At 40.0% G+C, this 22,636-nt stretch overlaps 1 protein-coding gene across 1 annotated transcript in view; it reads left to right on the forward strand.

The window, feature by feature from the left end:
* LOC139749707 (uncharacterized) overlaps window positions 1-22,636 on the forward strand; it is a 61,304-nt gene that overhangs the window by 13,415 nt on the left and 25,253 nt on the right. Inside the window, exon 4 of the mRNA XM_071663860.1 lies at window positions 21,002-21,185. Within this exon, the coding sequence (XP_071519961.1) occupies window positions 21,002-21,185 (184 nt within the window). The remainder of the gene's footprint in view (window positions 1-21,001; window positions 21,186-22,636) is intronic.

Below are 22,636 nucleotides of genomic sequence, written 5' to 3' on the forward strand. Positions count from 1 at the left end.
CCATTGTACAAAGGCAAAGGGGATAAGAGTGATTGCTCAAATTACAGAGGTATAAGTTTGTTGAGTATTCCTGGTAAATTATATTGGAGGGTATTGATTAAGAGGGTGAAGCCATGTACAGAGCATCAGATTGGGGAAGAGCAGTGTGGTTTCAGGAGTGGTAGAGGATGTGTGGATCAGGTGTTTGCTTTGAAGAATGTATGTGAGAAATACTTAGAAAAACAAATGGATTTGTATGTAGCATTTATGGATCTGGAGAAGGCATATGATAGAGTTGATAGAGATGCTCTGTGGAAGGTATTAAGAATATATGGTGTGGGAGGAAAGTTGTTAGAAGCAGTGAAAAGTTTTTATCGAGGATGTAAGGCATGTGTATGTGTAGGAAGAGAGGAAAGTGATTGGTTCTCAGTGAATGTAGGTTTGCGGCAGGGGTGTGTGATGTCTCCATGGTTGTTTAATTTGTTTATGGATGGGGTTGTTAGGGAGGTGAATGCAAGTGTTTTGAAAAGAGGGGCAAGTATGCAGTCTGTTGTGGATGAGAGAGCTTGGGAAGTGAGTCAGTTGTTGTTCGCTGATGATTCAATGCTGGTGTCTGATTCATGTAAGAGACTACAGAAGCTGGTGACTGAGTTTGGTAAAGTGTGTGAAAGAAGAAAGTTAAGAGTAAATGTGAATAAGAGCAAGGTTATTAGGTACAGTAGGGTTGAGGGTCGTCAATTGGGAGGTAAGTTTGAATGGAGAAAAACTGGAGGAAGTAAAGTGTTTTAGATATCTGGGAGTGGATCTGGCAGCGGATGAAACCATGGAAGCGGAAGTGAATCATAGGGTGGGGGAGGGGGCGAAAATTCTGGGAGCCTTGAAGAATGTTTGGAAGTTGAGAACATTATCTCGGAAAGCAAAAATGGGTATGTTTGAAGGAATAGTGGTTCCAACAATGTTGTATGGTTGCGAGGCGTGGGCTATGGATAGAGTTGTGCGCACGAGGGTGGATGTGCTGGAAATGAGATGTTTGAGGACAATATGTGGTGTGAGGTGGTTTGATCGAGTAAGTAATGAAAAGGTAAGAGAGATGTGTCGTAGTAAAAAAAGTGTGGTTGAGAGAGCAGAAGAAGGTGTTTTGAAATGGTTTGGTCACATGGAGGAAATGAGTGAATAAAGATTGACGAAGAGGATATATGTGTCAGAGGTGGAGAGAACGAGAAGTGGGAGACCAGATTGGAGGTGGAAAGATGGAGTGAAAATGATTGTGAGTGATCAGGGCCTGAACATGCAGAAGGGTGAAAGGCATGTAAGGAATAGAGTGAATTGGAACAATGTGGTAAACCAGGGTCGACGTGCTGTCAATGGATTGAACCAGGGCAAGTGAAGCATCTGGGGTAAGCCATGGAAAGTTTTGTGGGGCCTGGATGTGGAAAGGGAGCTGTGGTTTCGGTGCATTATACATGACATCTATAGACTTGAGTGTGAACAAATGTGGCCTTTGTTGTCTTTTACTATTGCTACCTTGTGCACATGTGGGGGGAGGAGTTTTGTCATTTCATGTGTGGCGGGATGGTGACGGGAATGAATGAGGGCAGACAGTATGAATTATGTACATGTGTATATATGTATATGTCTGTGTGTGTATATATATGTATACGTTGAGATGTGTAGGTATGTATATTTTCATGTGTGGACGTGTATGTATATACATGTGTATGTTGGTGGGTTGGGCCATTCTTTCGGCTGTTTCCTTGCACTACCCCACTAACGCAGGAGACAGCGTCAGAGTATAATAAATAATATATAAATTAGAAAGATGTTTATGAAGGAGGTAAATAAAGTGCGTAAGACAAGAGAACAAATGAGAGGCATTGGTGAAGGGGGCAAATGGGGAGGTAATAACAAGTAGTGGTGGTGTGAGAAGGAGATGGAGTGAATATTTTGAAGGTTTTTGAATGTGTTTGATAATAGAGTGGCAAATATTGGGTGTTTGGGTTTGGGTGGTGTGCAAAGTGAGAGGGTCAGGGAGAATGGTTTGGTAAACAGAGAAGAGGTAGTGAAAGCTTTGAAGATGATGAAAGTTGGCAAGGTGGCAGGCTTGGATGGTATTGCAGTAGAATTTATAAGAAGAAGGGGAGTGACTGTGTTGTTGATTGGTTGAGAATGACATTCAGTGAATGTATAGATCACAGTGAAGTGCCTGAGGATTGGCTAAATGCATGTATAGTGCCATTGTACAAAGGCAGAGGGGATAAAGGTGAGTGTTCAAATTACAGAGGCATAGGTTTGTTGAGTATTTCTGTGAAATTATATGGAAGGGTATTGATTGAGAGGGTAAAGGCATGTACAGAGCATCAGATTGGGGAAGAGCAGTGTGGTTTCAGAAGTGGTAGAGGATGTGTGGATCAGGTGTTTGCCTTGAAGAATGTATGTGAGAAATACTTAGAAAAGCAGATGGATTCATATGTGGCATTTATGGATCTGGAGAAGGCACATGATAGGGTTGATAGAGATGCTTTGTGGAGGTTATTAAGATTATGGGAGGTAAGTTGCTAGAAGCAGTGAAAAGTTTTTACCAAGTATGTAAGGCATGTGTATGAGTAGAAAGAGAGGAAAGTGATTGGTTCCCAGTGAATGTCGGTTTACTGCAGGGGTGCGTGATATCTCCATGATTGTTTAATTTGTTCATGGATGGGGTGGTTAGGCAGGTGAATGTTTTGGATGAAAGGGCTTGGGAAGTGAGTCAGTTGTTGTTCGCTGATGATACAGCGCTGGTGGCTGATTCAGGTGAGAAACTACAGAGGTTAGTGACTTAGTTTGTAAAGTGTGTGAAAGGAGAAAGCTAAGAGTAAATGTGAAGAAAAGCAAGGTTATGAGGTTCAGTTGGACTGAGGGACAAGTTAATTGTGAGGTAAGTTTGATTGGAGAAAAACTGGAGGAAGTGAAGTGTTTTAGATATCTGGGATTGGACTTAGCAGCGTATGGAATCATGGAAGTTGAAGTGAGTCACAGGATATGGTAGGGGGCAAAGGTTCATGGAGCATTGAAGAATGTGTGGAAGGTGAGAATGTTATCTCAGTGAGCAAAAATGGGTAAGTTTCAAGGAATAGTGGTTCCAAAAATGCTATATGGTTGTGAGGCATGGGCTGTAGATAGGGTTGTGTGGAGGGTGGATGTGTTGGAAACGAAATGTTTTAGGAAAATATATGGTGTGAGGTGGTTTGATCAAGTAAGTAATGAAAGGGTAAGAGAGATGTGTGGTAATAGAAAGAGTGTGGTTGAGAGAGCAGAAGAGGTGTGTTGAAATGGTTTGGACACATTGAGAGAATGAGTGAGGAGAGATTAAGAAAGAGGATATATGTGTCAGAGGTAGAGAGAAGAAGGAGAAGTGGGAGACCAACTTGGAGGTGGAAGGATGGAGTGAAAAAGATTTTGAGCAATTGGGGCCTGAACATACAGGAGGGTGAAAGACATGAAATAAATTGAATTGGAATGATGTGGTATACCAGGGTCGACGTGCTGTCAGTGGATTGAACCATGGCATGTGAAGTGTGTGGAGTAAATCATGGAAAGGTCTGTGTAGCACGGATGTGGAAAGGGAGCTGTGGTTTCGGTGCATTACTCATGACAGCTAGAGACTGAGTGTGAATGAATGTGGCCTTTTTTTGTCTGTTCCTGGCACTGCCTCGCTGGAGGTGGGGAGGATGATGTTTCATGTGTGGCGGGGTGGCAGCAACGGGAATGGATGAAGGCAGCATGTATGAATATGTACACGTGTATATATTTATATGTCTGTGTATGTATATGTATGTATTGAAATGTATAGATATGTATATGTGCGTGTATGGGTGTTTATGTAGATACATGTATATGTGAGTGGGTTGGGCCATTCCTCATCTGTTTCCTTGTGCTGCCTTGCTGACATGGGAGATGGCAATTAAGTATTATGAATAAATGAATAATGAAATATTTTATATTTATATATATAGGTATTGCCAGACTCCACCTGCTGAAGGTTACACTGCAAGTGAAAAGTAACCATTGACAAGATTGTATGGTTTGGAGTACAGTCTCATGAAAAAACATCTTGCTTCTAAGGAGTTCACATATCCCTGCTTCAGTAAATAATGCAGTATTAGGCCATAAGTGCCTTTAGAAATGTTGTTGAGAACATTAGGACTCTCATAGAAATTTATCTTGGAGTAATTATAATAATAGATATACATGCCTATTTCTTGCCCCTGGAGTCCCTTTTATCTTCATGAGGCTTCTGCAGCACTCAAGATGCTAGCCACATCCACTGGTTGGGATCATAGTTCATAAGGCCTTGTGATGTGTATGTGTGTTTAAGTGTGCATAGCAATTAAGTAATAAGTTCTCAGTGTATTCTTTATGATAAATGCATTGTGGTTACGAAGGGTCTTTCTATATATTGAAACGTTTTTCTTATTAGTGTTTAGTGATAGGTTATCTCCAATATATGAGAGAGTGTGACTTGTGTTTCTCTGGGTTAGGCCAGGTTAGGTTAGGTTAGAAGTGTTGTTTTTAATTTAGTGGGTTTTTTTCAGACTGAGTTGGGAGGTCTTTTGTTTGTCAGGTTAGTTTTGTATTTATGTGTTATATCAGTGTTTTATTTGTTGGGGGATAGGGAATCTTTGAATAGAGGATACTAAAGTGTAAGGCAGGGATAAGCTTTTTATTTTTACTTGGGGATTGATGGTTAACTATAAAGTGATGTGGGTGGGAGGGGGTCAAGTGCTGTTGCATAGAATTGAAGGCCGAACATGTTGAGGTGGGACTGTCATTGTGTCATTTTTGAAGGTGTTAAGTGTTTGTGGTTGCTAGGCAGCCAGTGACTGTTCTGAGTGCTCTGTTTGTGTGGTTTGCAGCTTCATTATATTTGCTTTAGAGATGGTGGAAGAACAGGCAGGTGAGGCATCCTTTAAGGCAAAGCAATTGAACTGTTTGTAGAGGATGTTGAATGTTTTTTTTGTTTTTTTTTTACCAAATTTGGTGCCAGTTAAGTGTGCTGAGGGCATTTAGTTTGTATTTTGCATTTGTGTTGATGTTTTGGATGTGGGGAGTGATTGATTGGTGTTCTGTTCAGTGGGAGTGACTGTCCATTCGGGGAAACTGGTGGATATGAGCTCACTTCATATCTCTTTGGGGTTAAAGAGTGAATGAAGTCTTCTTTGATGGTGCAGACAGTCTGTTCTTAATGAGTCATTGTTCCAGTTGTATAATTTAGTGCTGCATGTTTAGTGCTGTTACTGTGGTGTCAGGGTGTTATGATGTGATTATGAGATCATCTGCATGTGAGAGGATCTTCATGTTGTGGTTTGCCTGAGGTAATGGTAGGTCATATAGGAAGAGATTGAAGAAAGTTGGAGATGAACTGCTCCTTCAGGATCTCCATTGTAAAGTTGATAGGTGAAGCCATTGTAAGTAACTCTGGCATGGCAGCTGGCTATGAATTTAGCCTACCACTTTTTGTCATTGTGTGGAGAATGGTGTCAACCTTTTTTCTTGTGATGAGGCATTGGGTGACAGTGTCAAATTTTTTTTTTATGAATATTTCCACCTACTGTGCAGAATGGGGACTGTGGTTGGATGAATCCTTCTAGGATATGTTGTATGAGATTATTGTGTTGTGTGATGATAAAGTGTTTGGTTCTGAAGCCATCCTGTGAAGGTGACAGTGGGATATTTTGTGTGATTCTTTTGTGAATGAATTTTTACACAGTTTGGACACTTCATAGAAGTGCTGTAGGACAGTAGGAGAAGGGGGAGTCAGGTGGTTTGGATGGTTTTAGGACTGGTATTTTGTTGGTAAGTTCTTGGATTGCAAATAAGCTTTAGTGTTTTGTATGAAAGCTCAGTATGTTATCAGGACCTGAAGCAGCAAAATTCTTTAAGGTTTTAATTTCATTGCTTGTATCATGAATGAAGGGTTGGTGGGTAGTTGTTTCTAGATGGACTTTGTGTAGATTTTTCATGACTTTCTTGTTCATGGGTGTGATTGTTTTGTGGCTGAGACTCAAGTTGTTTCTCATAGATATGTATGTATATTCTTTGGGAGAAGAGATTTCATTGGAATGGGTTGGGAGTTTCTATGAGTTGGGGCTGTACTGGTGCGGTAAGAGTGGGTTTTCTTTAATGTGTACCAGAGGTTTGTTGTGGGTCTTGTGATTGACTGTACTGAGGAAGGAGTGCCAGTTTTCAAGTTGTCTTTCAGTGATTAGGTTAGCGATGGTGTTGTTTAGAGTTTGGATTTGTTCTCTGATTGCTGTTGATGGTGAGTGATGTGTCTGAGCTGGTATCTTTGCTTGATAAGGTGGATAACTTGGGAGACATTTGGGTTATATTTAATTCTATGCTCTCGTGTTACGTGCTTTTCACTGGCTTGATTAGAAAAGCTGATGAAGTGTGAGATTGCATGCTCTAGGGATGAGAAATCATTCTTCTGAAGTTTTGGAACTTTGTCTCCTTGCACTGTATGAAGGCTAGCCAATCTGCTTTCCTGTAGTTTGTGTGAGTTTATTTGGTAGTTGTGTTGTTTAGGAGGACTTGATGGGGTGTTATCAGGGTCGGCAAATGGTCAGAGGATAGTTTGTGTAGTATGCTACATTTGGTATTTGTGTGTACTTTGTTGGTGAGCAAATGTGGTCATGTTAAGAAGGTTGCTGGAGGCGATGAGTTGGGAGGCTGTTTGGTTGGTTGCATACTTGGGGATGTTAAGAAGTTGTAGATGATTTATGAATAGTTCTCCTCAGGGATTATGGGTGTATATGTTGAGCCATGTAGAACAATGGGCATTGAAATATCCAGAAAGGTAGATGTTGGGTATGCTAGCCAGGTTCTGCATTTGGGGAGTATATGGAGGGAGGGAGGTATGTAAATGTTGCTGTGATGGAGTGTATGCTGGGAAGGTTTACATTTATGGGATGTTGTCATTGTCCTGTGAACTGTTTTGTGGTGTCACTGGTGTTGAAGAAAGGTGTGGTTTGGTGGATGATTGTTTTGAGTACCCCTCTGTGTCCTTTTAGTCTGTTGTTTCTTGCAGTTCTGTAATTATAGAAAGGTGGGAGGGTAGATCTGGGTATGAGTCCGATTTCTTTGATGAGGACTATGTGGATGTTTTCTCTGAGTTAGTAGAGTTACAATATGTTTAGTTTGTTCCTGAGGTTCTGTAGTGTATAATAATTTGTTTGATGATTGAGAAGAAGCATTTTTGTGATGCTTTTTGTTAGGGACATATTGTAGAGGTGAGGGGTTTTGTGAATTGCTTTCTGAGTGTATTCTACATTTCCAGTATTCTGAGTAGTCTGTAATGGATGACAGCGATGAACTTGATACCACAAAGTGCAGTTGGAACATATCATGGAGCAATGCTTTTTTCTGTGATAGGTATTTGGTACTGTGGGCAGAGATATACTGATGGTACAGAGGTAGGGTTATTGTCACTGTCCTGCATTAGTAGTTGGGACATGATGATTGGACCATCATCTTCCAGTAGCAAAAATGTTTGTGAATATGTAATATGTCTGGATATGACACGTGGGCTAGTATGATGGCCAAGGACACCTTGAGTTTGTGCTCCATGTGAGAGCTGGAATAGTTAAGACCAGTTGGACAAGGAAATTTTTGAATGGCATGGCTCCTATTGTTGGTGTCCCAGTCTTGTCTTCTGGAATGTAGGCTCAAGGCTGGTGGAAATAGAACCCCTTTGGTTTTTATGCTTGATGTATCACCACGTACAAGCAGGTTTCAACCTCACACACACACACACACACACACACACACACACACACACACACACACACACACACACACACACACACACACACACACACACATTAAAATGACAAGATAACCAGTTTTTTGTCAGATTCTTTCTCATTTTTTCCAAGTTGTTTAATATCTCCCTTTACATGGCTGGGGAGATTGTGTAAGGTACCTCCAAGTGTTGTCTCATCATTTCAAAAGGAATCCTTCAAATTACCTTCAGGAGCATGTGGAAAGGTCAGTGGAGCAGATGGGAATGATTATGATAGCAGGTTGGCGATTTGCATGTAGCACTGTGCGCTCATTGGCTGTTATGTGATGCTGGGGCATGTAGATGGATAACCCTGTTTTGGCCTATGTTCTGGTTGTTAATTTTTGGTTGTTGTTCTTTGATGATGTATAGACATCTTTTGTCTTGTTCACAGACTAGTAAGTTTCCTTACAGTAAGATTTAGTAATTGTCTTTCATGTGAGGACAGTGTCATGCTTTTTGGTGAAATGTAGTTTGATAGAGGCTTCTTGTAAGTGTAGGGTAAGTCTTCAGGACAGTGTACAGGTTGTGCTTCCCATATAGGTCATGTTGGTAAGGAGCACATGTTGACATTTAGATTCATAAACTATATTGGATTCCTATAATGTGTTATGTTTTTTATATAGCTATATAGCTTGTTGTTTAAGATGAAGTTGCTTGTTTCTGTAGTAGATGATTAGCTTGACTTTGTTGTGTTGTATGGTTGATGTTTTAGGAGATGATGTCTCATAATACACATTCATCTATCTTGTAGGCAATTGACATCTGGTTGCAGTGATATATTTTGTATGTTGTTGTGTTGCTTGGAGTTTCTGTCAGTATGAGTATGTTTTGCATGAAGTGTTTTAGTTCTTTGTCAGGTTCGGAGTTCTTGTCGCCATTGTTGATGAGGTTCTCAGTGTAACATAGCATTAATAACTTCAGTTTTTTAGCGATGAATGCATTCACATGTTGCATGTAAACATTGGGCTAGGTCTGTCGGTTTCTTGTGAATGGAGGTTACATGGCTGTCAATGTTGCCGTTCCCCATTACATCTAGGAATGGCATTTTGTTGCTAATGCACAGTTCATGAGTGAATTTATGATCTAAGTTGTCTTCCATTGCTTTCTTAGGTTGGTTGAGGTGTTTCATCTTTGATGACTACATAAATGTTATCAATATACCTGCATTATGTAAATGGGCATAGTAAGTATTCCTGCAGGGCATTGTTTTCAAGGTAGCACATATAGAATGGTGGAAAGGTGCCTTCCAGTGATGAGGCCATGTCCAGTCCTATCTGATGGTATAGGATTTCATCTGTGTTTTGGAATAGAGCTTGGGTATTGCAAGCTTTCAGAAGTTTCTGTAGTGTGGTGCATAAATTGATTTATAGGTGTAATTCTGGATGGTTGTATATGTTTTCACAGATGACATCAATGGTGGTGTCTGTTCGGATGTTGGCTTTCAAAATCAAGAGATGCTGAGCCCATCTGGAGTAGTGGAGTGGAGAATCAGGAGGAAATTATCTGTGGAAAGTACTTCATAATGATGTTAACCTCTTTGACCGGGTTGTATGTTGAAATGGTGCATTGAGAGATGATGGGGCATAAAGCTGTGTTTGGCGTATGTGTCTTGACATTGCCATATATGTATCCAAGTGTGTGGTTTCATGTGATTGATGTGAACCAGTGTTTGCTCTTGACTGTGTTGGCAGTGCTAATGACTTTGTTAAGCTTGGTCTTGAGTTGGTAATTTGGGTCTTGTGTGATTTTCTTGAATTTGAATTGTCGCTGAGAATGTTGTCAAGCTAATGTTTGTAGTTTTTTTTTGTTAAGATGACGTAGATGATTGATTGATATGCCTTCATGTTACATTGACTTTGTTGTTTTTTAAATCTTTGGTTGCTGCATGTTATTAGGCCAAGAGACAACATTATTTTTTATTCCTTTTACATCCAATTGGTCATTCAGGTCATTGTTTTTGGTGATGATGTTATTAGCTCCAGTTCTTGAGGGACTGAAGTAAGAGCTAAAATTCTGTATCCTTTTTAGTAGGATGGAATTTTGGTTGCAAGTGACTGTCAAGTATGAGGTTCACTCATGTTTCTTGATCTGGTGTGAGCTGGTGGTTGAACAGAGATGTAACCTTGTGTTTTTTTTTTTTTCTGAAAGAGTGATCTACCTCTGGACAGCCATTTGAGATATTGTTTCAAATCGGTTTAGAATTTCTTGTAGCTTGGCAGAGATTTTTGTTTTTGGTATCATACATATTACTAATATTTTTTATTATTATTATACTTGATTACTGTTTCCCACATTAACGAGGTAGTGCTAGGAAACAGATGAAGAAGGACCCATCTGCTCATTTACACATATGTATACATATACACAATTACACATATTTCAGTTTCTAAAAGGGGAAACAGAAAAAGGAGTCAAACGGAGAGTGCTCATCCTCCTTGAAGACTCAGATTGGGGTATCTAAATGTATGTAGATGTAACCAAGATGAGAAGAAAGGAGAGATAAGTAGTATGTTCAAGGAAAGAAACCTGAATGTTCAGGCTCTGAGTAAAACGAACCTCAAGGGGAAAGGGGATGAATGGTTTGAAAAAGTCTTGAGAGTAAAGTCAGGGGTTGGTGGGAGGACAAGAGCTAAGGAAGGAGTAGCATTACTCCTGAAGCAGTTGTGGGAGTGTGTGATAGATTGTAAGAAAGTAAATTCTAGATTGACATGGGTAAAACTGAAAGCGGATAGAGAGAGATGGGTGATTATTGGGAGCAGCTGAGTGAGTGTGTCAGTAGCTTTGGTGCCTGGGACCAGGTATTAGTGATGGGTGATTTAAATGCAAAGGTGAGTAATGTGGCAGTTTAGAGTATAATTGGTGTACATGGGGTATTTAGTGTTATGAATAAAGATGGTGAAGAGCTTATGGATTTGTGTGCTGATAAAAGACTGGTGATTGGGAATACCTAGTTTAAAAAGAGAGGTATGCATTAGGGTACATATGTGAGCAGGAGAGATGATCAGAGGGCATTATTAGATTGCATGTTAATGATGGACATGTAAAAGAGAGACTTTTGGATGTGAATGTGGTGAGAGGTGGGATATCTGATCATTATCTTGTAGTTGCAAAGATGAAGATTTGTAGTGGTTTTCAAAAAAGAAGAGAGAATGTTATGGAGAAGAGAGTGGTGATAGTAAGTAAGCTTGGAAAGGAGACTTTTGTGAGGAAGTATCAGGAGGGATTGAGTGTAGAACGGCAAAAGGTGAGAGCAAATGATGTGGGGGAGTGGGTGAGGAATGGCATGTATTTAGGGAAGCAGTGATGACAAGTACAAAAGATGCATATAGCATGAGAAAGGTGGGAGGTGGGTGGATTAGAAATGGTAGTGAGTAGTGGGATGAAGAAGTAAAGTTGATAGTGAAAGAGAAAAGAGAGGCATTTGGATGGTAGTTACAAGGAAGAAGTGAAATTACTGGGAAATGTATGAAAGAATGCAGCTGGAGGTCAAGTGGAAGGTGCAAGGATTGAAAAAGAGGGCAAATGTGAGTTGGAGGGAGAGAGTATCATTAAACTCCACGGAGAATAAAAAGATGTTTTGGAAGTAGGTAAATAAGGTGCATGAGACAAGAGGACAAATGGGAACATCGTTGAAGGGGACTAGGGGGAATGTGATAACAAGTAGTGATGAAGGGAGGAGATGGAGTGAATATTATGAAGGTTTGTTGAATGTGTTCAGTGATCGAGTGGCAGTTGTAGGGTGTTTTGGTCAGGGTGGTGTGCGAAGTGAGAGGGTCAGGGAGAATGGTTTGTTTAAGAGAGCAGAGGTAGTGAAAGCTTTGCAGAAGATGAAATCCAGCAAGGTATTTCAGTTGAATCTATTAAGAAAGGGATGACTGTGTTGTTGATTGGTTGGTAAGGATGTTCACTGTATGTATGGGTCATGGTGAGGTGCCTAAAGATTGGTGGAATGCATGAGTAGTGCCATCGTACAAAGGCAAAGGGGATAAAGGTGAGTGTTCAAACTACAGAGGCATAAATCTGTTGAGTATTCCTGGGAAAATGAAGAGGAGGGTATTGATTGAGAGGGTGAAGGCATGTACAGAGCATCAGATTGGGGAAGAGCAATGGGGTTTCAGAAGCAGTAGGGAATGTGTGGATTAGGTGTTTGCTTTGAAGAATGTATGTGAGAAATACTTAGAAAAACAGATGGATCTGTATGTAGCAATTATGGATCTGGAGAAGGGATATGATAGGCTTGAAAGAGATGCTTTGTGGAAGATCTTAAGAGTATCTGGTAGGGAGGTAAAATGCTAGAAGCAGTGAAAAGTTTTTACCAAGGATGTAAGGCATGTGTATGAGTAGAAAGAGAGGAGAGTGATTGGTTCCCAGTGTAGGCTGATCTGCAGCAGGGGTGTGTGAGGTCCCAGTGGTTGTTTGATTTGATTGTGGATGGGAAGGTAAATGCGAGAGTTTTGGAGAGAGGGGATGAGAGGGCCTGGTAAGTGAGTCAGTTGTTGTTCACTGATGACACAGCACTAATGGCTGATTCAGGTGAGAAACAGCAGAAGTTGGTATCTGAGTTTGGAAAAGTGTGTGAAAGGAGAAAGTTGAGAGTAAATGTGAATAAGAGCAAGGTTATTAGGTTCAGTAGGATGGAAGGGACACGTTAATTGGGATGTAAGTTTGAATGGAGAAAAATTGGAAGTGAAGTGTTTTAGATATCTGGGAGTGGACTTAGCAGCAAATGGAGCCATGGAAGTGGAAGTGAGTCACGGGGTGGGGGAGGGGGCATAGGTTCTGGGAACGTTAAGGAATGTGTGGAAGGAGAAAATATCTTGGAGGGCAGAAATGTGTATGTTTGAGGGGATAGTAGTTCCAGCAATGTTATATGGTTGTGAGGCATGGGCTATAGATAGAGTTGTATGGAGGAGGATGGATGTGTTGGAAATGAAATGTTTGAGGACAATATGTGGTGTGAGGTGGTTTGATCGAGTAAGTAATGTAAGGTTAATAAGTGAGTGGAAATAAAAAGAATGTGGTTGAGAGAGCAGAAGAGGGTGTTGAAATGGTTTGGACATATGGAGAGAATGAGTGAGGAAAGATTGACAAAGAGGATATATATATCAGAGGTGGAAGGAACGAGGAGAAGTGGGAGACCAAATTGGAGGTAGAAAGATGGAGTGAAAAAGATTTTGAGCGTTTGGGGCCTAATCATACAGGAGGGTGTGTGGCATGCAAGGAATAGAGTGAACTGGAACGATGTGGTATACTGGGGTTGACGTGCTGTCAGTGGATTGAACTTGGGCATGTGAAACGTTTGGGGTAAACCATGGAAAAGTCTGTGGGGTCTGGATGTGGATAGGAAGTTGTGATTTTGGTGCATTACACATGACAGCAAGAGACTGAGTGTGAACGAATGTGGCCTTTTTTGTACGTTTTCCTGGCACTATCTCACTGAAGCATGGGATAGTGATGCTGTTTCCTGTGAGGCAGAGTAGCACTGGGAATGGATGGAGGCAGTTGTGTATGAATGTGTACATGTGTATATATGTATATGTCTGTGGGGGTGTATGTATATATACGTATATTTGTATATTTTTATATGTATATGTATATGTGTGTGTGTATGTGTGTTTATGGTATATATACACTGATGAGTGGATGGGCCATTCTTCTTCTGTTTGCAGGCGCTACCACACTGGCGTGGGAAACAGTGATCAAGTATAGTAAATGAATAGGTATAACCATGAGGAAAATGAAACACAATAAGTTCCTAAGTGCACATTTATATAATAATCACATCATCATGGGGGATACAGGAATGAGATAGAAGACATAAAACAGTTAGTTGATGTACAAGGAAGAGACATAAGTAAGATGCCATTGGTAAGCAAGCATTACCTGCTGGTGGTGTTCAGGTTGGCGGTGTTCAGGTCTGGCATCATGCCTGTCACAAAATTTTATTATGTGGACAGGAAAGGGAACTATTTACAAATTTTGCCTCCTTCACTAATATTAATGTTGCAATTCTTTGTTTATTTGATACTAAATGACTTAATGATATTTCTCATGGTAAAGGAGTTACACGTAATAACTGAATTGGCATTACACCATTCAGTACAATGGTCATAATGTTTAACATGATTAAACAGAGTATTTGATTCTTATCCTGCTTTTTACTCTCAACCTTCTCTTTTCACACACTCTTCCAAACTCAGGCACCAGCTTCTGCAATTTTTAAGTGAATCAACCATCAGTGCTGTATCATCAGCAAACAACAGCTGACTCACTTCCCAGGTCCTCTCATCTCCAACAGACTGCATACTCACCCCTCTCTCCAAAACTCTTGCACTTACCTCTCTCACCACCCCATTCATAAAGTAAACAGCTGTGCACCCATCATGCACCCACACTGCAGACCAGCCTTCATTGGGAATCATTCACTCTCCTCTCTTCCTACTGTTACACTCTCCTTACACCCTTGATAAAAGCTTCTCTGCTTCTAGCAGCTCACCTCCCTCACCATATATTCATAAGACTTTCCACAAAGCATCTCAAGTTTTCTTGTTTTTAGTTTTGTTTTTGTCACATTTAGTCTCCAAAATCTTGTGAGGTGGGTGTAGGGTTTAGTGTGTGGTACGATAGTTAAGTGGTGGCACTTGGCAATATGGTAATGCTTATTGGGCAGTTGAAGGTAGGAGTCAGACTGAGATAGAGAAGATGCCACCCCTCTCTTGTGAGAGGATACTTCTTTATAATTGAGTGTACTTGCTTTCATTGCACCTCTTACAATCACTTGATGCTATTTTGAATTGCAGTTATTGCAGAAATATTTGACAAAGTCACAATTCTGAATTAACAGAAATGATCTGTATACAACCTGACCACATGATAGCTTGAGGCAGACTGTTCCGAAAGAAAGCGAGTCTACCTGATGCTACCAAAAATTTGAGATTTTTTAATTTCTTTAATTCTTTATATTATTAGTAATTTATGTACTCTATTATTATTTTTCCTTTTAATCTGAAATCCGTTATATTGGTGTCCGCTAAATTGAGGGTTTACTATACCTGTTTGATCTGTACAGGGAGGGAGTTTTACACTAGAAGGCTTCATTTCTTAAGATGTTTTAACTATCATACAGCCTCTTAAATCTATGTATGTTGTCTGCATTAACCATTTTCTCAGTCATTTTGTTTTGTTCATCCACTGCTTTTATACCACAGGAAGAACTTCTTTATATCCTTTTAGCAATCCTCTTTCTTAATTTCATGTTATGTCCTATGGTTGCTTTATCCATACATCTCTTGAACTGTTTACTGTCCACATCATCAATCTGTTTTAAAAGCTTGAAGATTGTGATCAGGTTATCCCTTAACTTTTTTTCTTCCAAGGTGGGCAAATTTAAAGCCTTTAGCTTTTCTCTGTAACTTAGCTCTATTGATTCTGATACCATTTTGTTTCCCTCCTCTGGATCTTCTCTATTAGCTCTTTGTTCATCATTAGGTGTTGTGACAAAACTTGAGAAGCATATTCTAGTTTTGACCAAATGTAGAGGATGAATAGCATGCTAAATATTTCGTTATTCGTAAACTTGAGTGCTATTCTGATATTTCCCCAAAACAATTTGTGTCCCTGACTATTTTCTTTATTCGGGACTCTGGCTACAGGCTAGGGGTGATGTCAACTCCCAAATCCTTGTCTCATATAGAATCTTGAAGCTTATTTCCAGCTACAAAATTATCTTATTGAGGCCTTTCACTTTTCCCTTCCCCATTATTGTGGAGTCTATTTAGGTCACCATGTGAGCTGATGCAATCCTCCTCACTTTTCACTTTTCTCATGACCTTTGCATAATCTGCAAACATATTCAACCAGCATTTCATACATTCTGACAAGTAATTTACATAGATAAAGAAGAGCAATGATCCCAGAACCAAACCCTGTGGCAGTGCAAAAGTCATCTCAACCATTTTGGAAAAGGTTCCTCTATTATGTTTCCTCTGTTCCCTCCTGGTAAAGAACTCTTTTGTCCATCAAAAGAATTTCTCTCTAATTCCTGTCTAGTGATCCAGCTTCTTAATCAGCCTCCCAAGTGATTCAGTGTCTGGCAGACAAGATGTAAACTGTCCACCCAGCCTTCTGTTTTGCTTTAAACTGAGCTCATTCTCTCTCAAAACTCTAAGAGGTTTGTTACAAATGGCCTTCTTTCCCTAAGACCATACTGCTTCTCACTTAGGCAGTTTCTCCTACAAACAAAGTCATCCACTTGCTTTCTAATAATCTTTTTTGGGACTTTATGTGCCACATCCATCAGTGAAACTGGTCTGTATTTCAAATCCTGTTCCTGGTCTACTTTTGTATTTGTAAGTTTGATGGTTGCTATTTTCCAGTTCCTTGGCTGTTTGCCTCTCCCTAGAGACATTTTGAATAGTAGGTTAGGTGGTTTATCTAGTGTATCAGAATATATGCATATGCAAATATGGGTCAAGGCCTTTTAGTATTATGTTAAAACTTTTCTAGGAGCCAGTCAGGGACTGCTCATCCTCCTCAAAGCCCAGACTAGGGTATCTGAATGTGTGTGGATATAACCAAGATGAGAAGAGAGGAGAAATAGGTAGTAGGTTTGAGGAAAGAAACCTGGATGTTTTGCCTCTGAGTGAAATGAAGCTCATGGATAGAGGGCAAGAGTGGTTTGGAAATGTCTTAGGACTAAAGTCAGGGGTTGATGAAGGGACGAAAACCAAGGAAAGAGTAGCACTATTCTTGAAGCAAGAGTTGTGTGAGTGTGTGATAAAATGTAATAAGTAAATTCTAGATTGATGTGGGTAAAACTGAAAGTGGATGGAGAGAGATGGGAGATTATTGTTGCTTATGCACCTGGCCATGGGAAGAAAGATCAGAAGAGGGAAGTGTTTTTGGAGCAGCTGAGTGATTTTGTCATCAGTTTTGATGCACAGGACTCGGTATTAGTGATGGGTAATCTAAATGCAAAGGTAAGTAATGTGGCAGTTGAGAGTATAATTGGTGCACATGGGGTATTCAGTGTTATGAATGAAAATGGTGAACAGCTTGTGGAGTTATGTGCTGAAAATTGACTGGTGATCGGGAGTACTTGGTTTGAAGAGAAATATACACAAGTATCCCAAATTTGAGTAGGAGAATTGGTCAACGGGTATGATTAGATTACGTGTTTATTGACAGGTGTGTGAGAGAGAGACTTTTGGATGTAAATGTGCTAAAAAAGGCAGCTGGTGGAATTTTGATCACTATCTTGTGGAAGCAAAGGTAAGGATTTGTAGAGGTTTTCGAAAAAGAGGAAAACAATGTCGGGTAAAGAGAGTGGTGAGAGCAGGTGAGCTTGGAAAGGAGACTTATGTGAAGAAATACCAGCAGAGACAGAGTATAGAATGGCAAAAGGTGAGAGCAAATGAAGTGAGGGGAGTGGGTGAGGAATGGGAGATATTTAGGGAAGCAGTGATGGCATATGCAAAAGATGCATGTGGCATGTGAATGGTGGGAGGTGGGGATATTAGGAAAGGTAATGAGTGTTGGGATGAAGGAGTAAAGTTGCCAGTGAAATAAAAAAGAGAGGTGTTTGGGCAGTACTTAAGAGGAAGGAGTACAAATGACTGGGAAATTTATAAGAGGAAGCGGCAGGAGGTCAAGAGGAAGGTGCAAAGGGTGTAAAAGAGGGCAAATGAGGGTTGGGGTGAGAGAGTATCATTAAACTTTAGGGAGAATAAAAAAATGTTTAAGAAGGAGGTAAATGGTGTACAAAAGAAAAGAGAACATATGGGGACATTTGTTAAGGGAGCAAAAGGGGAAGTGATAACAGTTAGTGATGGAGTGAGTATTTTGAAGGATTGTTGAATTTGTTTGATGACAGAGTGGCGGATGTAGAGTGTTTTGGTTGGGGTTGTATGCAAAGTGAGAGAGTCATGGAGAGTGGTTTGGTGAAAAGAAGAGGTGATGAAAGCCTTTTGGAAAATGAAATGCGGTAAGGCGGCAAGAGTGGAAGGAATTGCAGTTGAATTTATTAAGAAAGATGGTGACTGTGTTGTTGATTGGTTTGTGAGGATATTCATTGTATATATGGATCATGGTGAATTGCCTGGGAGTTGGAGGAATGCATGTATAATGCCACTGTAAAAAGGTAAGTATTCAAACTGCAGAGGCATAAGTTTGTTGAGTATACTTGGTGAATTGTATGGGACGGTAATGACTGAGAGGGTGAAAGCATGTACAGAGCATCAGATTAGGGAGGAACAATTTGGTTTCAGAAGTGGTAGAGGATGTGTGGATCAGATGTTTGCTTTGAAGAATGTTTGTGAGAAATACTGAGGAAAACAGATGGATTTGTATGTAACATTTATGGATTTGGAAAAGATATATGATAGGGTCGATAGAGATGCTCTGTTGAAGGTTTTCAAAATATATGGTGTGAGAGGTAAGCTTCTAAAAGCAGTGAAATTTTTTTATCAAGGTTGTAAGGCGTGCATCAGTAGTAAGAGAGGAGAGTGATTGGAGCCCAGTGAAGGTTGGTCTATGGCAAGGGAGTATGATTCACTATAGTTGTATAATTTGTTTATGGTTGTGGTGGTGAGGGAGGTAAATGCAAGAGTTTTTTAGAGAGGGGCAAGTATGCAGTCTGTTTGGGATGTGAGGGCCTGGGAAGTGAGTCAGCAGTTGTTCAACATTGGTGGCTGATTTGAGAGAGAAACTGCACAAGTTGGTGACAGACTTTGGAAGAGTGTATGAAGGGAGAAAGTTGAGAGTAAATGTGAATAAGAGCAACCCTATTAAGTTCAACAGGGTATAGGGAAAAGCTTGTTGTGATGTAAGTTTGAATGAAGAAACCTTTGATAAAGTGAAGCGTTTTAGATATCTGGGAGTGGACCTGACAACAAATGGAACCATGGAAGTGGAAATGAGTCCTAGGGTGAGGGAGGGGGCAAAGGATCTGGGAGTAATGAAGAATGTGTGGAATGAGAGAATGTTATCTTGGAGAGCAACAATGGGTATGTTTGAAGGAATAGTAGTTCCAGTTGTATTATATTGTTGGTAGGCATGGGCCATAGGTAGGGCTGTGCAGAGGAGAGTGGATGTGTTGGAAATTAAATGTTTGAGAACAATATATGGTGTGAGTTGGTTTGATCGAGTGAGTAATGAAAAGGTAAGGGGGATGTGTAGTAATAAAAAGGGGTGTGTTTGAGAGAGCAGAAGGGGTTGTGTTGCAATGGTTTGAATATATAGAGAGAATGAATGAGGAAAGGTTGACAAAGAGGCTATATGCGTCTGAAGTGGAGAGAACAAGAAGTGGGAGACCAACTTGGAGTTGGAAGGATGGAGTGAAAAAGATTTTAAGTGATCAAGGCCTACACATGCAGAAGGGTGAAGGCATGCATGGAATGGAGTGAATTGGAACAATGTCGTATGCCAGGATGGATGTGCTGTCAATGGACTAAATGAGCGCATGTGAAATCTTTTTTCTTTACTTTAACCTTCTCTGAGATATTTTTCTCTAACTTTCCTCCTTCATGCTATCAAGGGCAAACCTATCCCGAAGAGAATTATAAGGTCTGAAGACTGAAGTTAACATATGTTAATGATACCTTACTCTAGATGTTGAAGTTGACCTGATGTGGCCCAGAGGTTGCCTTCATTGGGATGGATACTCTTTTATGCCAGAAAATTATTTGTAAGATAACTTTTTTTTTTGTTTTATCCTTTTGTAACATTTTTTCTCTAACCCTCCTCCTCCATGATGGTATGCTATCAAAGGCTTATGGGACAAACCTGTCTTGGAGGCAAATGTAAGGTCTGAAGTATGAAAATTCTTTCTCTCTGGGGTTGTAATCTGCTTGTATTTTTCATTGGTTGTTGTTTCCTACCCTTATGAACGAACCCCTTGCTTTCAAAAGCCATTTTCTTAACTGTTTTATTTGTGTGTAGTTCTTTATATTTGAATAAACATTTATACCAGCTGAGTGCAAAATTTGGATTTACCCCTTGGCTGCAAAGAAAGTTACCCTCTACTTTGACATTCAGGAATATCCCCCTGTATTTGAAACAACCACCAAATTTGCATTTGTTTTGTCATCTGTACAGAAATGCTGTGAAACCTGGATGGTTATATGCCCTAGCTGAATGAACTTGTCATATGGTGTTTTGAATATATATTTTCAAAAGAATTGCTTTGCATTATTTTACAGTTTGTATTCTTTTATGACTGCGACGACTATGGTGTTTTGTAAAAGACTAACTGAAAAGAAATATTGCAAAAGTAAGGAATGTTATTTGTCATTACATAATTGTCAAGTTTGCTGGAACACATGAGGAATCTGAATATGGACAGCATCTTTATGTCTGGGATATCGTTATTTAGATAATCTTTTTTTTGTATTTTGTAATGATTTTGACTTTAACCTCTTATTGACTTGCCTGTATGTATGCCATTTACTAGCTGACACTTTTCTAATTTTCCTGATTTTTTGAAAATTATTTTTCATTATCCAATACATTTTCTAGGGGATGTGTCTATCAGATATTAAAAATACTGTTTCATTGAATATTGAAGAAATAATGCAAAATGTCAAATCCATAATTTTATTTGTGGATAATTGACACTTAAGGTATCAGCCTGGAAATTAATTGCACAGTGAAAGCATTAACTGACAGTGACCTCCGTCAGTATTACATCTATGTTTTAAGAATTATGAGGCACGTTGGCACTGATGGGGAATTATGACATCATTGCTGAGTGGAGACTGCTTATTGATTAGTGGGCAGACTGTAGGCTGCTATCATTCATTAAATGGTTAGTGAGGATTGAAAGGTATTTACCTCATTAGTAACAGGGAATTAGAAGGTTTCAAACCCTGGAGGTTCCTGGAGATTCTCTAAAGGCTCACTGGACACCCCCTAGAAAGAAATAGTTTTACATACTTTAAAACAAATATCTTAAGTGTGACATTATTTAAGCAGACATACTACACAGTAGCTTAAGCCAATCTTGTTTTTGGATCTGAAGACATACAGGGTATGTCCAGAAGGCTACTATTGTAATTGTTTTAGGCCTGTGGCTTCTTTAAGGGGTTGTGTTTCCTGTTTTGAAAATTTTTGGTTCCAATTGTATGTTTCCAATGTGGCATCCTTGACTAATTGAAGGAAGTGGCTACTCATTTACCACAATAGATTTCTTAATCTTTTTTACAGATCCTCACATGTTGGGGTTTATAAAACCAAGAGACAGAAGTTTTCAATCTTCAACCTACTTACTGCAGCTGTGGAGGACACAGCTGGCCTACAGCAAACCACTTCCTTATCTGAAGAAAAGGAAGGAAAGACAGATGACAAAAACTCTGATGTTGAACCAGAATCAGAAACCTTTGGCTTGAAGGTTTGTTCATTTATTCTGCTTTTTATGTGACTGTACTTTTTAAAGTACAGATAGGTAGTATGTTTGAGGAAAGGAACCTGGATGTTTTGGCTCTGAGTGAAACAAAGCTCAAGGGTAAAGGGGAAGAGTGGTTTGGGAATGTCTTGGGAGTAAAGTCAGGGATTAGTGAGAGGACAAGAGCAAGGGAAGGAGTAGCACTACTCCTGAAACAGTAGTGGTGGGAGTATGTGATAGAGTGTAAGAAAGTAAACTCTAGATTGATATGGGGAAAACTGAAAGTGGATGGAGAGAGATGGGTGATTATTGGTGCATATACACCTGGGCATGAGAAGAAAGATCATGAGAGGCAAGTGTTTTGGGAGCGGCTGAGTGAGTGTGTTAGTAGTTTTGATGCACGAGACCAGGTTATAGTGATGAGTGATTTGAATGCAAAGGTGAGTAGTGTGGCAGTTGAGGTAATAATTGGTGTACATGGGGTGTTCAGTGTTGTAGATGTTGATGGTGAGGAGCTTGTAGATTTATGTGCTGAAAAAGGACTGGTGATTGGGAATACCTGGTTTAAAAAGAGAGATATATATATAAGTATACATATGTAAGTAGGAGAGATGGCCAGAGAACGTTATTGGATTACGTGTTGATTGACAGGCGTGCGAAAGAGAGACTTTTGGATGTTAATGTGCTGAGAAGTGCAACTGGAGGGATGTCTGATCATTATCTTGTGGAGGCGAAGGTGAAGATTTGTAGAGGTTTTCAGAAAAGAAGAGAGAATGTTGGGGTGAAGAGAGTGGTGAGAGTAAGTGAGCTTGGGAAGGAGACTTGTTTGAGGAAGTACCAGGAGAGACTGAGTACAGAATGGAAAAAGGTGAGAAAAAAGGAGGTAAGGGGAGTGGGGGAGGAATGGGATGTATTTAGGGAAGCAGTGATGGCTTGCGCAAAAGATGTTTGTGACATGAGAAGCGTGGGAGGTGTGATGATTAGAAAGGGTAGTGAGAGGTGGGATGAAGAAGTAAGATTATTAGTGAAAGAGAAGAGAGAGGCATTTGGACAATTTTTGCAGGGAAATAATGCAAATGAGTGGGAGATGTATAAAAGAAAGAGGCAGGAGGTCAAGAGAAAGGTGCAAGAGGTGAAAAAGAGGGCAAATGAGAGTTGGGGTGAGAGAGTATCATTAAATTTTAGGGAGAATAAAAAGATGTTTTGGAAGGAGGTAAATAAAGTGCATAAGACAAGGGAACAAATGGTGACATCAGTGAAGGGGGCTTATGGGGAGGTGATAACAAGTAGTAGTGATGTGAGAAGGAGATGGAGTGAGTATTTTGAAGGTTTGTTGAATGTGTATGATGAAAGAGTGGCAGATATAGGGTGTTTTGGTCGAGGTGGTGTGCAAAGTGAGAGGGTTAGGGAGAATGATTTGGTAAACAGAGAAGAGGCAGTAAAAGCTTTGCAGAAGA

This window comes from Panulirus ornatus, chromosome 8 (genome assembly GCF_036320965.1).
Source record: "Panulirus ornatus isolate Po-2019 chromosome 8, ASM3632096v1, whole genome shotgun sequence".
In the NCBI taxonomy this organism is placed as follows: domain Eukaryota; kingdom Metazoa; phylum Arthropoda; class Malacostraca; order Decapoda; family Palinuridae; genus Panulirus; species Panulirus ornatus.